The sequence below is a fragment of the Fragaria vesca genome, linkage group LG6 (assembly GCF_000184155.1).
Source record: "Fragaria vesca subsp. vesca linkage group LG6, FraVesHawaii_1.0, whole genome shotgun sequence".
In the NCBI taxonomy this organism is placed as follows: Eukaryota; Viridiplantae; Streptophyta; class Magnoliopsida; order Rosales; family Rosaceae; genus Fragaria; species Fragaria vesca.
This window is the reverse complement of record NC_020496.1, coordinates 22,994,336-23,008,591: the sequence shown is the minus strand read 5'-3', so window position 1 is coordinate 23,008,591 and position 14,256 is coordinate 22,994,336. Positions and strand designations below refer to the sequence as shown.

The window sequence follows — 14,256 nt, the reverse complement described above, 5'->3', positions numbered from 1 at the left end:
TTATATCCAAGCCCTCCGTTGCTTCATTTCGCACCCGCCTTCTTCTCACTCACCCAGATCCAGAGCCTCTCTCTCTCGCTCAAGTACTCTCTCTCTCTCTCTGTACGATTCTGATTGATGCTTACAGTTTTGTAGTTGTTGAAAACAGAGATGAAGGTGATCGCTGCTTATTTACTTGCGTTGTTGGGCGGCAAGACCTGCCCTACCGCCGAGGACATTAAGACCATCCTTAGCGCCGGTACGTCTTTTGCTTTCTGTTATTCATTTTCGATTCATTTTCTCATTGGGTGCTTAATCATATGCCCTAAGTTTGTGGGTTTTCATTTTTGAGTGTTTTCTCTTCCGTTACTCTAGCATGCCGTTTTGTCTGTAATTGGTTGACTCAATCCAATCCAATCGAAGCGAATTATTACTAATTACAAAGAATTGGGTCTCGAAGGATTGGGTTTAAATGCTCTGTTGTGTGAGTCTTGGATACATCTGGATATTAGGCAACCACTAGGAATCTTTCTGTTAGGACCTATCACGCATATGCCAATGTTGTTATACTGAGCACATTGATTTTCCAACTGCTTTTAGTGTTTCTGTTTTCTATTAATGATGAATCACACGGCAGTTGAATAATGACTGCATAGATATGTATTTTAGAGGGTCAGTTTTGATGTTCAACTAATTCAAGTGCCAATGCTTGTATTTGTACACAGTTGGTGCTGAAGCTGATGAGGACAGGATTCAGCTTCTTCTTATGGAAGTTCAGGGTAAGGACATAACTGAGCTTATTGCTTCTGGACGGGAGAAGTTGGCCTCTGTCCCATCTGGTGGCGGTGGTGCTGTTGCAGTGGCTGCCCCCGCTGGTGGTGGCGGCAGCGCTGCTCCTGCTGCAGCTGAGGCAAAGAAGGAAGAGAAGGTCGAGGAGAAAGAGGAGTCCGATGATGTAAGTTATCTCATTAAGATTTATATTTGTGTGTGTTGTAGGATATGTTTTGTCCAATACTACGGATTCATAACTACGCAAAGTTTGCATTTTGCTGATACATTGGTTTGTCCAATACAATGGATTTAGTTGTATGAAACATTGAAACATGGTCAAGAGCTTCCATTTTAATGGAAGAGTTGTGTATGCGATTTTGCTGTAGGGAAACATATTGTATGTTTATAAGATCATAGTTTAATCAATAGTCCTACCATTTGCCTTTGTTTTTGTTCTGTCCCTAGGACACTCAGATTGCATGGGATACCTGTATGTTTTGTGACATCTGATTTTGAGCCTCTTCTTATATTCCCTTTTGTTTCTGGTTGCAGGATATGGGCTTCAGTCTCTTTGACTAAGGTGGTTTGAATACTTGCGTACTGAAGAACTACTTTCTTATTCAAGCTAAATAGAGATTTTTGTTTGCTGGAGTTTACTTTTTGGTTATTGTAGTAGATGATATTGTTACTATGGATTTTAATGCACTTCTCTATCCATATTTCTTCGCAATGAAGAATGGACTTATTTTAGCTCTTTTTTGTTCGTTACTCTTTATATTTGGTGGTTTGTTGTCAAAGCTTTTATATGTTTAGGGCTGGAGTCTAGTAGGGAGACTACCCATTCAGATTTCTGATGGCATTTGTAGGGCTGCTTAGAGTTCTAGTGAACCCAACAGACAAATTAGAGTAGGCTGTCCCTATTCATACATCTTACTGTGCTATTGGAGTAGGATATTCATTCATTCTCGTTCTTCCTGAATGTCTGGTGGATCTCTGCCTTTTTTGATCTTGCACTTGAAACTGAATGGCTTCCATGAATCTATTCTGCTTAAAACCGTACTGCTTGCTGCGACTTGCCTCCTCCCACTTTGTTCCTTCCCTCACTCAGTTTGGTCTGAATATGTCCATTACAATCAGGTGAAAAGGGCCTGGTTTCATTGATTATTTGCTACCCTCAGATTATTCGTTTAAACTAGGGTTTGTCCACTTACTGAAATCTCTTTTGTCGTTGTGGACTGGTGTTGCATATCTCCTTCCACGTCTGAACCTGAGCATAACAGTTTTTTGTACTTGAATGTCGCTGAAATCTCCACTGTATACTATACCCAGATCTTACCCTCGAATGACAAAGATTACGTTAGTTTGCCTAAAATTGAAATCACCAGGGCCTTGTTAGAACCCCTTAGCTTTATCATAAACTCCTAATGGAGAACAAAGCTTGATATCTCCTAATGGATATAAATAAAAAACAAAGCCAATTCTATTTTCATATTGGTGGGGAAAGAAGAGTGTGTCTGTGTGTAGAGACGAGGGAGAAGGAAGAAAAACAATAAAGTAATAAAAGACATGTTGAGTTGAACATGTCACATTTGACATGAAGAATGGAAAAGTGTCGGATTTTATTTGCCCTATAGGATCCATGTGGATTTGACATATGGTTTTGGAGAAGAATTTCTGTGTTTTTTTTTTTGATGCTTTCTAAGTCATTTTTTGTGTATGTAGCGGCTTGACATCTTCATTGGAGATACTCTTTGTACAATTAATCTAGTCCATTGAATGGTATGAAATCTAATAGCTTGTATGATGTGTAAAAAACTGTGCAAAAAATAATGTCCCTTAAACCAGACTTATACATTCTATCATTTTTTACTTCAATATAAAATCTAATATCATCTATCCTAAAAGAAGAGATGTGCGTTTAAGACGGCCCCCAACTTTCTTATTCTCTGACCTAGAGCGCCGATCGCCTAGGTTTACACAACCAAGATTTATGCCCTGTTTGAAGGAACACCTTTGCGACAACATCGTGCCGTTGTCAGACGGGCCAATTGGATTTTCTAGTTTAGATTTTAATCGCTGTATAGATTTCAGAAAATCATAGGTTTAATTGTTGTTGTTGGGTTTACTTTCTCAAAATTTCTTTTATGCACTAAGGTGCAAGTGAAATTGAGCAAATAATATGCAGTATTTTGATTCGGCTATTATAACACACTGATAATTTTTAAGTAAATGAATACATGTACAATTCGTTTTGAAATGGGAGTCAGAAATTTATACATCTTGGTAATACCAATTCGATGTAGGAATATGTTTTCGATACTTTTCATGTACCAAGGCATATGTGTATAATGGGTATATTCACATATAAATTCTCAATTATAGTAAAGTGAATAAGTAAATATATAAAATAAATTTGATGAAAGTAAGAGAAGAAATTAAAATGAGGAGAGAATCGAGAAAGAAGAGTGAGGAAGGGTTGAGAAAAATGGACAAGAAGGATGAGGCAACACCAACCTTCTTCACTCTATATATATCTCACCGACCTCGATTGTGGGGTGGTGGGGGGGGGGGGGGGGGGGGGGGGGGAAGGACCTGTTCTTGGACACACCGACTGGGTTTGGTCGGCATCCACGGTCAGGCCATCTCCTGCCTTACCTCGGCGATGAACTATATTGATTAGAACCCCTCCAACCTTCCTCAAGCCTGTGGTGGTGGCTAGCACCAGTTCAAACTGAAAAGGAGCCAACTGAAGAGGGTACTGTGGAAGACGACTTTCCTCTTAGTCCGACCACAGATTGAAGGCGGACTCTCGACACTTATGGAGTTTTTGAAAGACATCATGACGTAAACTGGTTTCAAGTGAGAAGAGTATTTTCTTGTAAGTTATCGATTGAAGTTCTGTGCTATGGAAACTTGAGGTAATGAGTTGTATTTCTTGTATTAAATCTGGGTCAGGGAGTTACAGCTATCTATATCGCACTACATACATATATACTAATACCGTTAACAAGATTGAAACAAAAAAAAATAGTCCCAAGTGTTTCTAAATAAGGAGATAAGAACATTAGGTCGAATAAGATATACTCTTATTATAGGCGTTTAATTTGATCGGATCAAAAATTAAATTGAAAGGAAGGAATTTAGGGTTCTCTAGTCTACATTCGATATTCCCATAAGGCGATTTGAGCACTTACACATTAATGGTGCAAATACTCCTTGGTGCGTAGAATCCGCTCCCTTATTATTATTATTATTATTTTTTTTGTTTGAAGAGCAAACTTGGAAAAAAGTGTAAAATTTTCTAGGGCCGGGTGTATTTAGATATTTGCTGTGTATAAATAAAAACACCCTAATATACATAATTACTTAAAAAGCGACGATAATTTATGTAATTTGTTTTTTATTTGGTTTGGTTTCGGTTTTCAAACATGGAAATCCAGATCTCTTGATTTTACGGTTTTCTTTTTACCATTTGGTGCGATTTTTTTTTTCGTTTTTTATTTTGGTTTATGTTCGGATTTGATTTGGTTATTTTTCAGCTTTTGAATTTGAAGTCCCAACTTTACAAAGAATCGGTGCAGCCGTCCTTAAGCCTGGATAGAAATATGGGTAGAGTATTAAGAACATGTTAAGAAATTTATTTTCCTGTCCTTCTGTTACGTGTCTTAACCTAATCATTTCTTTATTATAATATATTACAGCATTGATAGAACTTCTACATCATTCAGGAGACTCTATGTAATGCCTATAAATAAGCTTTCTATCAATGAATGAGTAGACCATTATTGTTGTTATATTTTCTCCTACAACACATTATCAGACTCTTTGTTCTAACCTTGAGTTCATAGCTGAAAACCCGAGAAACCTGAAGAAAGAAAAAAATCATGAAACCCTAAATTTCTTCCCCCACTGACGCACCACCTACCCTCGTTGCCCTCCTCTGCCCTAGGTTCAATATATGGCTGCCTCCTCTTATGAATGTAGTCCAAATCAGTTTTGATGGTTATGTTTCTTAAAGCAGCAAGTCTGCAGCCCTTGGCTACATGAAATAATATAATGGTCATTCCTCAAATTGGTTTCACTCTTCACGCCCACCTTCTCTACTTTGCCCTACTTTCACCGATTCTGTGGTACAGAAGATTCAAATACGCACAAAATGGGCTTTCATCTAGTTTGCACGCTAGTCATCATCAGGAGATGGCTTAGAGTTGGCAGTTCATGGAAAAGCTCGTCGGTCCACTCTAGTGTTGGAGCTCTCCTTCGACGAGCGCAACCTGCTCTCCGTCACCTACAAGATCGTGATTGAGCAACAACGACGTACTACGCTTGGCGCCAACTCACCTCATATTTCTTTTGTTTTATGGGAATAACAACTTCATTCAAACTTTTTGGACACTACAACCGAAGGCTAATATGACCTCAATAAAACCTTGCCCGATCAAAACAAGTAAAAACGAGCACCACAACCTAATCTCTACTACTATAAAGCCAGGCCCTCAAAAGCTTCACCAAATTGTGAACTTCTATAATTATCTTTAATGAATCAACTAAAACAAATAAAAACTAAGAGTTGTTATAGTAAAAGCAAAATAACAATAAAAAAACTTAAATAAATAAATAATCATAAAAACTACCGATTAGTAGGACGAATAACTGTATAATACGGTAAACTTAATTAACCGCTCATACTTATCTTTAGTTGATCGTGATTATGATTCTGTCAAATATGCACGGGTAAAAGACCAGTGTTAATAAAACAAACCATATATTACATTTTCATGGAGCCAATGAGTCCCAACTTCTTTCAAAACTTGATATAATCAGTTTGTAAAGCTTACTTGGCCAAACAATGGCTGCCTTGTTGCTGTTACAATCAATCCATTAGAAGCCAAATACGCAATACAATACAATCAACAATTTATTTAAGAGTGCCAGATTTCAAAATTTCCATTATTCTCAACAAAGTTAATTTTACATGATAGTAGTTTGAATGGTGCCGGCAAATAATTGGGGGGCTCCACGACACTCCTTTGGTCGCTTCATAGCTCCGCCTTTCAGTAAAATACCATGTGAGGGCCCGGTTAGGTTCCAACGATGTCCGGTGAGATTATGATGAAATCTCTAGTGACACACGGCGTTAGAGTCCGATGAGGTTATGGTAAAGTCTTTTCTCAATATATTTTAAAAATGTGAGCAAATGTTCAAATATACAAAACACTTGGAACAAGCACTACAAAAAAACCAAAATTTCTTGGAATGAGCATTAAAAAACGTACTTGACAATTTTCCTTTGAGAAATTTTATTAACACATCTCTAATTACTAAATACACATTTCATACTTAATACACCACCTATTAACTTTTTTGTTTTAACATTTTACTAGATACACATACTCAAACTTCCTACAATACCCTTATTTAACATATACAAATTATTCACAAAATAAACAACTTGTTCACTACACATATTTTTCTAGATCTGCTACTCAATTTATTTAAAAAAAAAATTACACATTACTGAGATTTTTCTCAAAAGGTTTCATATTTCCTCATACTGTGTCACCTTATTAACATATTCCTCGAAGGTTTTTATTTTTCTCTAAAGGGTTTCACCTTATTAAGATCTTTCTCGAGGGATTTCCCTTTGTTAACATCTTCTCCAATTAGTTTTCTTCGACAAATTTTCTTCTCAAGAAGCGAGCCTCTTACTCAAATTGATTTCAAGATTTCTTGAGCCTACCGAATCAAACAAAACAATACAATACATCACCAAAGCCCTTAACGGAACTTTCAGCATTAGAATGTTCAACCTTGTGTAAAACTAAATTAACCGATCTTGGGAACCATTACATAATATTCATATGCGGTATCAAAATATTTGTACTCGATTTAAATTTAAAATTAGAAAATGTTTGAAGTTAATATGAATGTCTTAAACGAGATATTTTATTTGAACTAAGTTTATTTATTTTTGATATAAATGTCTTTTTTAGTAATTTTATATATACACAATGTCTTATATAATTTATATAAAAAAAGATACGTGGATGTGTTACTAAATTTTTTTTTCTTTTTTTTTTCAATTCAAGTCTTATTCAAGACCAACCTGATCTTTCACGGGTTGGTCCCACCTTCTAATATTGTGCCGATGCCACGTGCAAGCCAAAAAATAAAAATGAAAAATGGCAAAATAAAACCGAAATCAAACGCAGAGAGCCTCCTCGTCGTCACCTTTGCTTTTCTCTCTGCAACTTTCTGTCTCTGTTGCTCGATCGCAGTCCGGGTAAGATCACTCGCAAACCAATAGTTTGGATTTGGATTGCTAATTTGTAATTGTGTTTGCATGTGCGTGATCTTGTATGAATCTGTTTATGTATTTTGGGCGGTATTTCTAGGGTTGTTGTGATCGATTCGTTATGTCAATTGATCAAACCCTAAGGGGGTTTTAACTTGTTCCCCAATTTGGCTCAACACTTATCACTCTTGGGAGTATTAAAACCTTGCACTATATTTAGGTATTGATATGGGGAAGGACAAATTTTCCAGTAGGTGCTAGTTTTGTGCTGATAGTGATTAATGTGCCGTAGCTTGCGTTAAATTGAAACTTAGTGTACCTTTTAGAGGCTGATAGTTTCGTGAAGTTTCTGGGAGGGTATGGGAGCTGTGCACGGTTTACTACCTAAGATTTTATCATGATTTGAACTGGGTCCTTTGTATTACTTCTTTTTTTATTTTTCATGTCTAAGCAGATATGGGTTATTTGGTCATTGTTTTACTTGATTCTGTTACTTGTTTGCTAGATGCTCAGAAACACTCGTACATGTTATTGTTATTTGATTATTGACAAAATTCTTATCTCTAAAGTGTATCATAAACTAGCTAATCCAAGTACAAACCTCTTTTTTCCTTTTCCATCAGGCTATTGACCATCAGTCTGGAAGTTCACTGGGTCTGTAGAATTAAATTTATGAATAGTAAGTACCGTACATAATTCAACGTCAATCAGCACAGTTTTCTTACACAAGTATCTGGCTCCTGCAAAGCTGAATCATGTCAAGTGGATCTGTTAGACGTGTCTCACGTCAAGATATACAATTGGTAAGCTTGAACTGGCCTTTTATTGATAAACTTTATCATAAAACATCTACTTACTAATTTCTTCATTATTCTTTGGTATTAAGAAACTTCGATAATCATAACTATTTTAAATATGCTATAGGTCTGGACAGCTCCAGGAGATACTTTCTTGTGAATATTTCATTGGGAAGTAAAAGAGTAGAGTTCTTAGTTACATAATCAAATCTTCTATCTGACATGTTTTTTCGCCAAGTCCATATATTAAGTTTATAGCATTTTCAACTCATTTATAGGAAAATCTAATGCATGAGCTGCCAAACTAACTGAGTTTGATCCATTTGTAAATGACACTAGTGCCAAATGCACTTCAAGATTTGCATTGGTCTGCTGTTCTAAATAGTAATTTTTTTCTTTCTTTCTGATTTTGTTTATTTTCACTGATTTCTGCTTATATTCAGGTGCAAAACCTTATCGAGCGATGCCTTCAGCTTTACATGAATCAGAAGGAAGTGGTGGATACGCTACTGGAGCAAGCAAAAATAGAGCCTGGTTTCACGGAACTTGGTAACCAATTATTTGGCTTTGCAGTTTCTCTCTTCTCTTTTTTTTTTAGACTTTGTTCTGAATACTTTTCTCGGTTTCCACTTGTTTTACATTATTGAGTGCACTGAAAGTAAAACAAATGTAAGACTGCATTCTCCTTGGCGCTGATCTCACACAACATTTTAACCCACATGACAGTATCTCTGGTGATTTCATAATTTTTGGCAGTTTTTTGGTATTGTGCTTGGTACATCTAAATGGGCCATTAGTTTCTATCTCTAGATCTATCAGTAGCTCTGAACTAGTGATAGGAGTCACCCTAATTTACTGTGAATTTAATAGGTGTCTGACTTATGCTAAATGATAACCAGGATTTATTCGTGTGTGTGGAATATAAATGCTGGTATTCTCTTCTGATGTGAATTCGACCCTCTTAGTTGAGGTCATCAGCGCCTGGTGCATCCTCACACTGGAGTCTTGGGTACCGATAATGCTCCTATAACAATACATATAAGCCTCTATGTCAGCATTTTATTCCGCCATTTGAAATGATCAATCCACATGTAATTTTGTTTGAACTCTTCCCAGCCCCAGACGATGAATCTTATGTAAATTCTTAGAAGTCAATGATGATGATCTTCAATATTTATCATTAAACATGTAACGCCTTCGGCCCCTGTTTGATAATTTTGAGTCGGTTTTTCAGTTCTCTTTACACACTTTTTTGTTCAAATGCTCATTACACACGTTCTTCTTGTAAAAATGCTCATCTAAACACTATCTTGCTTACCTCCCAGTTTGGCAGAAGCTTGAGGAAGAGAATCGTGAATTCTTCAGCGCTTATTACCTGAGATTAATGGTAAAGCAACAAATAATAGAGTATAACAGGTTGCTTGAACAACAAGCGCGGTTGATGCACCAGTTACACTCGACTGGAGTTTCCTCAATTCCCACCTCCAATGGATCTCACATTCCATCGAGTAAGAATAATTTTAACTTGGATGGATTTTTTATATTTTTTTTACCTTAGTTGTTGTCTTGTTGACACTTGTGGAAATAAGTTTACTACACGTGTCTGAGTGTAAATCCATCAATGTCTACATTGTTTATTACCCAAAAGATTGTCTTCACTATTTACACAATTAGTGGTCGGGGATCTAATAGATGTGAGACAAAAAGAATAGTCAGGGGTTAATGAAAAAACAAAAATTAACAATCAAGAACATAAATTTGAAAAAAAAAACCCAGTGGGAGTTTCTAGGAATCACACCTTGGGTTAGTTAACATCACAGAAACCTGGAGAGATGCAAAAGCTTTCAATTTTACCAACTTCAAAAATTCAGCAAATAAAATTGTCATATAGACAATTAGACATTTATGTTAAACAAAACCCTAAGTAATTATATATCCTTAACTAAAAAGGGAAGAAATGTAAAACAAAAGATACTCTAGACTAGATTATCATCTAGGCAAGCCAAATTAGGGGTTGGGAAGTAGATAAGTTTTCTACTTTTTTATGAGGCCTTGTATGAACATTAACTATCTGTCCATTGTGTTCTCAATCAGGCCTGTTTACTTAACAACCGATTAGAAGAAAAATTGGGAATGAATGTGACATGTTTGACTATATAGTGGACCTATTGATGTTGCAGTCAAATTCTGTTGCGAATACATGGCCTTCTATCCATGTCACTTCCATGTGATAGTTGACGTTTCTGCTAGAGTTAATACTAGTTTTACAGCCAAATTTTACCGTTAAGCTCTCCACCTGGCATATAATGTCTTGGATGAGCTCTTACTCCATCCGAACAGTCGTGTCATTTTGATGTCTGATTATTATTATTTGTTTCATAAGCTTTTGGGTATGGTCAGAGATTTTATTTTATTAACTCTTTAGGAATGAGAGTTATTTTACTGGTGTAAAGTTGGTAGTTTCTGTCATAACCTAACACCTCTACAACAACCGACTCCTAACTGACCTAAATAATAGACAGACATGGCATTTAAAGTAAGAGTGCTCCCATGAAGTGAAGTCCGTAGAGTGACCTATGTAGTGAAATAAGTTTCTGTTCTTGATTTGGTTTATAAGTGTCTGCCGATTGATTCAAATTAAAATTCTTTCCTGTTCTGAGGGCATGATATCTGTATTCTTCTGTTATACAATATTGTTCTGAAGCAGTGGCGGATCCAGAATTACAACCTTGGGGATGCTTGAACTTTTTTTAACCAAAAAGAAAAAAACTGAGTTTACATGTGCTAGTTTATTTATTTATTTATTTTTATTTTTATTATTATTTTTTTTAAAACCAAAAAGAAAAATAATGAGTTTACCTTGGGTTGAGAATTAATCACTGGTTACAGTTCAAGAGCATTGGGGTCTTAGGGATGCTTGACCGAGGAGAATAACACACTAAAAACAAAAAATGAGTTTACATGCTCTAGTTTTTTTTTTCCAAGCCTTTTGACTTGGGGATGCTTGAGCATACCCTAGAATAGGCTAGATCCGTGCCTGCTCTGAAGTATCAACAGTTCAGATTGGTGAGCAGACTGTTGGACACTCCATGAACAACTCAACTCTGACATTCTACGTGTTTGGCTTGTGTTCCATATGGCAGTGACATGCCTGTAACACAGTTGGTGCCTTTTATTCACATTCACATATTTTGAATACAAATCAAGTTTTTTTGTTTGTTGAGTTTAAATTTTGTGTTGAAACAAGGTCCTCTGAATCTTGCTTTGGAAGAATTCATATAAGTTGCTTGTTTGGTGTGGTGGAGTTAAATTGGTTGACCATAAATCTTTAATATTTTGTAATGTGTTTTAATATCTGTATTTTGGTACTGTGGTATGGAACTCTAACCTGAATTCTTTTTTTTCCTAATTTTATAATCCACACTCCCTGTTTTCTTTTTTAGAAACTTAAATTTCGTCTTCTGTAACTTCAGTTTGATCATTTTATAAAAGTTTCAACCAAAAAACGGAAGGAGTGTGGATTCCAAATTAGGGAGTGTGGATTTCATTCTTTTATTTTGTGTATTCAAGGTATGTACTTATTAAGTTTATTTCTTGTGTATCATATTTGATATTTTATTTATCCGAGTATCATGTATGTCTCTGTATCGGTGTCAGTTCTTCCTTGCTTTGTTGGTCCTCTCATTACATGTCTATAGTTGTGCTCTGACTGCCATCAGCTTGGAATTGATGTTGATTTCTCTCAGTGCATCAAAACTCAACATGCTATCCCCCAGACAGTGTAGGACCAGCATTGAAGACAGAAAACTTACACCATCAAGTTGGTACATGCTTACCGACTCCATTTACTAATGGCGGGTCTTCATTGCACAACAGTATGGAGAATACTCTTAAAATGTCTGCTCATGCCAACAGGATTGATGTCCCATCAAACATGCTTTCAACTCAGAGCTCCAACATGGGGGGGCTGATGCAAGGAATAAACGGGGGAATTATAAAATCTGAAGTTGGATATTCAGGCACGTCTTACATGTATGGTGCTGATGGCAGCAACATGGAAACACGACCCAATATGGGAGATACTTCTGTTGCTCCTTTCAATAGCGCAGAGGCCAATTCACAACCCCTAACTGAATCACTTCTTGATTCGGACACTTCAACATTTGGTTTTTTAACTCAGATTCCTCGAAATTTCAGTCTCTCAGATCTGACAGCAGACTTTTCTCAGAGTTCAGGTTAGTTCTGTGTATGTGGACCCTCATTTAAATGGTGAAGAATGGATGTCTTGTTAAATTATTTTGTGTTTAAAACCAAGATCCTGGATAGAATGAATTTTGATCTTTGTAGTGAATATTTCAGATATACTGGAGAGCTATCCTAGATCACCCTTCTTAGCTACAGATAATGAAAACTTCCTGGATCCTCGTGAAAGGGAACATCAGGGTGAGGGTTTGGCATGGCTTTCTTTTGTTTCGTTGCTAAGGATTGCTGATTTTGATCTGTAACTCTTACAGGAGACAATAACAGGCTGGACACCATTTCAGAAGGCGTGAGTTATGAAGAGTTTGCCAGTGAATAGTCATGTAATTTTAAAGTAAGTTATTACTGCCATTTTAATGCAATGCTGATTTTTCATGGGATGTTTTATCTTGCTAGTTCCATACCCCACAATAAAACTGGACTGGGTCTCTTTTCAGCTTTGAAATTCTGTTATCTTTTTATTTGAATTGATTTCCATGTTGACAGCCAAATTTGCTAGGACTTCATGTTAATGTTTACGTGAAATTATTTCTTGCACTATATTCTGTTCAATTTGTTGTATGCCCTTACTTTCAATGCCTTGTGTCAGGTCAATTTTCGTGCTAGGACAGAAGGAACATATACATAGCATTCAAGATTTTTAGAGAACTCAGAAGCTGAAACTTGTACTCTTTCAAGATTTTGGTTGGTGTGGAACTCACTGATGTAGTGAGAATTTGACAGTAGAATGCTGCTTCCAAAGTGGAAACTGGATAGTGATGGGAAATGTGTGTGACTTTGCACATGGATGATTGGTTCCTTGTGGTGAATTGATCTTTGAAACAAATATATTTTGTAGACTTATCCAACGAAAGAGTCATGATGGTTAATAAAGAAGTTTATGTATTTTGCTTGAGCTAATAAAGTGTTGTGAATGACTTGTATATAATGGGCGTCTTTTAACCTGTTGAACTCCTTGGCAATTGGAGGCTCTTTATATTAAGTTCTACAGGCATCTCATTTCACAAAGGCCCAACCCTACATCCGTTAGTTTTCTATCCCAATATGGAAATTGGAATGACATAGTTCTCTAGTTTCGTGTAAATGACTGTATTCATGAAAACAGTGTGTGTACATATTTCAGCTGGTATCGACCAGCAGTGAAATGGGAAAAAGAAAAAGAAAAAGAAAAAAAAGGTAACAGAATCACATTGTTTCAATCATAATGAAAAACTATTTCATGATGAATATATCAAACCACAGTGGTGATGCCACTGGTGTATCTGGGTCTCGTTCTATCAGGTGAGAGCCCCTCTTCCATGGTCTTCCGCTTGTTAGTACTTGGTGGCGGTGGTTGTTGTAACTGTAGCTGATGGTGTAATAGCTCTTCTTCTTCTTGTTCCTGCTGATCCTTTGAGATCTCCAATTTTTGACTTGCTTGTTCTTCAAAATTTGTTGGCTTTTCTTGGTTGTGATCCTTGGACTTGGTTTTTATTATACGAGGCCTAAGCCTATTCAAGTCTGACAATCTTACTGGCTTTAAGAAAAATTCTTCTGCCCCTTCTTCCAAACACCTGTTACAAAACACATCAGTTGATCAACTAAACTGAACAGAGGAATTCAATTTCGAGATTAATCCAACAAGCTTTCGATGAGGTTTACCTATTTATTCTTGAAGGCACATTCTCAGATGACATTATCACTACCGGTATGTTCTTGAGTGAAGAAGACTCCTGCAGAATGAGACAACATATTATGAATTCCTGAAAGATGAACATGTCGAAGCTGATTTATTTGGGTGGATAAAAACGTGGATATACTCTAATATATGTTCATGATATTCTAAGAAACAAGTGGTCAGAGAAACACCAGAGCGGGCAAAATCCATATTTGGATCAGTTGGAAAATCTCAATGGGGAAATGCTGAGGAAAATCTAGGGGAATATAATGATGAATGAGGAAAGAGACAAAGGGATATAGAAAACAAAGCATATATAACCTTGATTTTTCTGAGCAAATCATATCCTGTCATGCCAGGCATACAGTAGTCGGTAATAATTAGATTCACTTCCACTTCCTGCAAATTCATGGAAACCAAGATTAGAAACCCAGAAAATAAAATAAAAAATAACATGAGAGAGAGAGAGAGAGAGAGAGAGAGAGAGAGAGAGAGAG

The 14,256-nt window shown here is 36.4% G+C and overlaps 3 protein-coding genes across 3 annotated transcripts in view; 2 read left to right on the top strand and 1 right to left on the bottom strand.

Moving 5' to 3' along the window:
* The first annotated feature begins 38 nt into the window (after positions 1-38).
* LOC101293697 (60S acidic ribosomal protein P2B-like) lies at positions 39-1,505 on the top strand. The gene is made up of 4 exons (XM_004303551.1): positions 39-83; positions 149-238; positions 705-934; positions 1,303-1,505. The coding sequence occupies exons 2-4, from the start codon at positions 151-153 to the stop codon at positions 1,327-1,329; spliced, it is 345 nt and encodes a 114-aa protein (XP_004303599.1). The 5' UTR covers positions 39-83; positions 149-150; the 3' UTR covers positions 1,330-1,505.
* A 5,443-nt stretch (positions 1,506-6,948) lies between these two features.
* On the top strand, positions 6,949-13,000 carry LOC101293409. The gene is made up of 8 exons (XM_004303550.1): positions 6,949-7,033; positions 7,669-7,848; positions 8,286-8,391; positions 9,168-9,350; positions 11,589-12,077; positions 12,202-12,285; positions 12,357-12,436; positions 12,692-13,000. The coding sequence occupies exons 2-7, from the start codon at positions 7,801-7,803 to the stop codon at positions 12,419-12,421; spliced, it is 975 nt and encodes a 324-aa protein (XP_004303598.1). The 5' UTR covers positions 6,949-7,033; positions 7,669-7,800; the 3' UTR covers positions 12,422-12,436; positions 12,692-13,000.
* Positions 13,001-13,248: 248 nt separating this feature from the next.
* Positions 13,249-14,256, bottom strand: part of LOC101293110 (two-component response regulator ARR9-like) — a 1,610-nt gene continuing 602 nt past the window's right edge. Inside the window, exons 3-5 of the mRNA XM_004303549.1 lie at positions 14,081-14,158; positions 13,744-13,814; positions 13,249-13,655 (exon numbers count right to left, since the gene is read on the bottom strand). Coding sequence (XP_004303597.1) covers positions 13,334-13,655; positions 13,744-13,814; positions 14,081-14,158 — 471 coding nt within the window. The 3' untranslated portion in view covers positions 13,249-13,333. The remainder of the gene's footprint in view (positions 13,656-13,743; positions 13,815-14,080; positions 14,159-14,256) is intronic.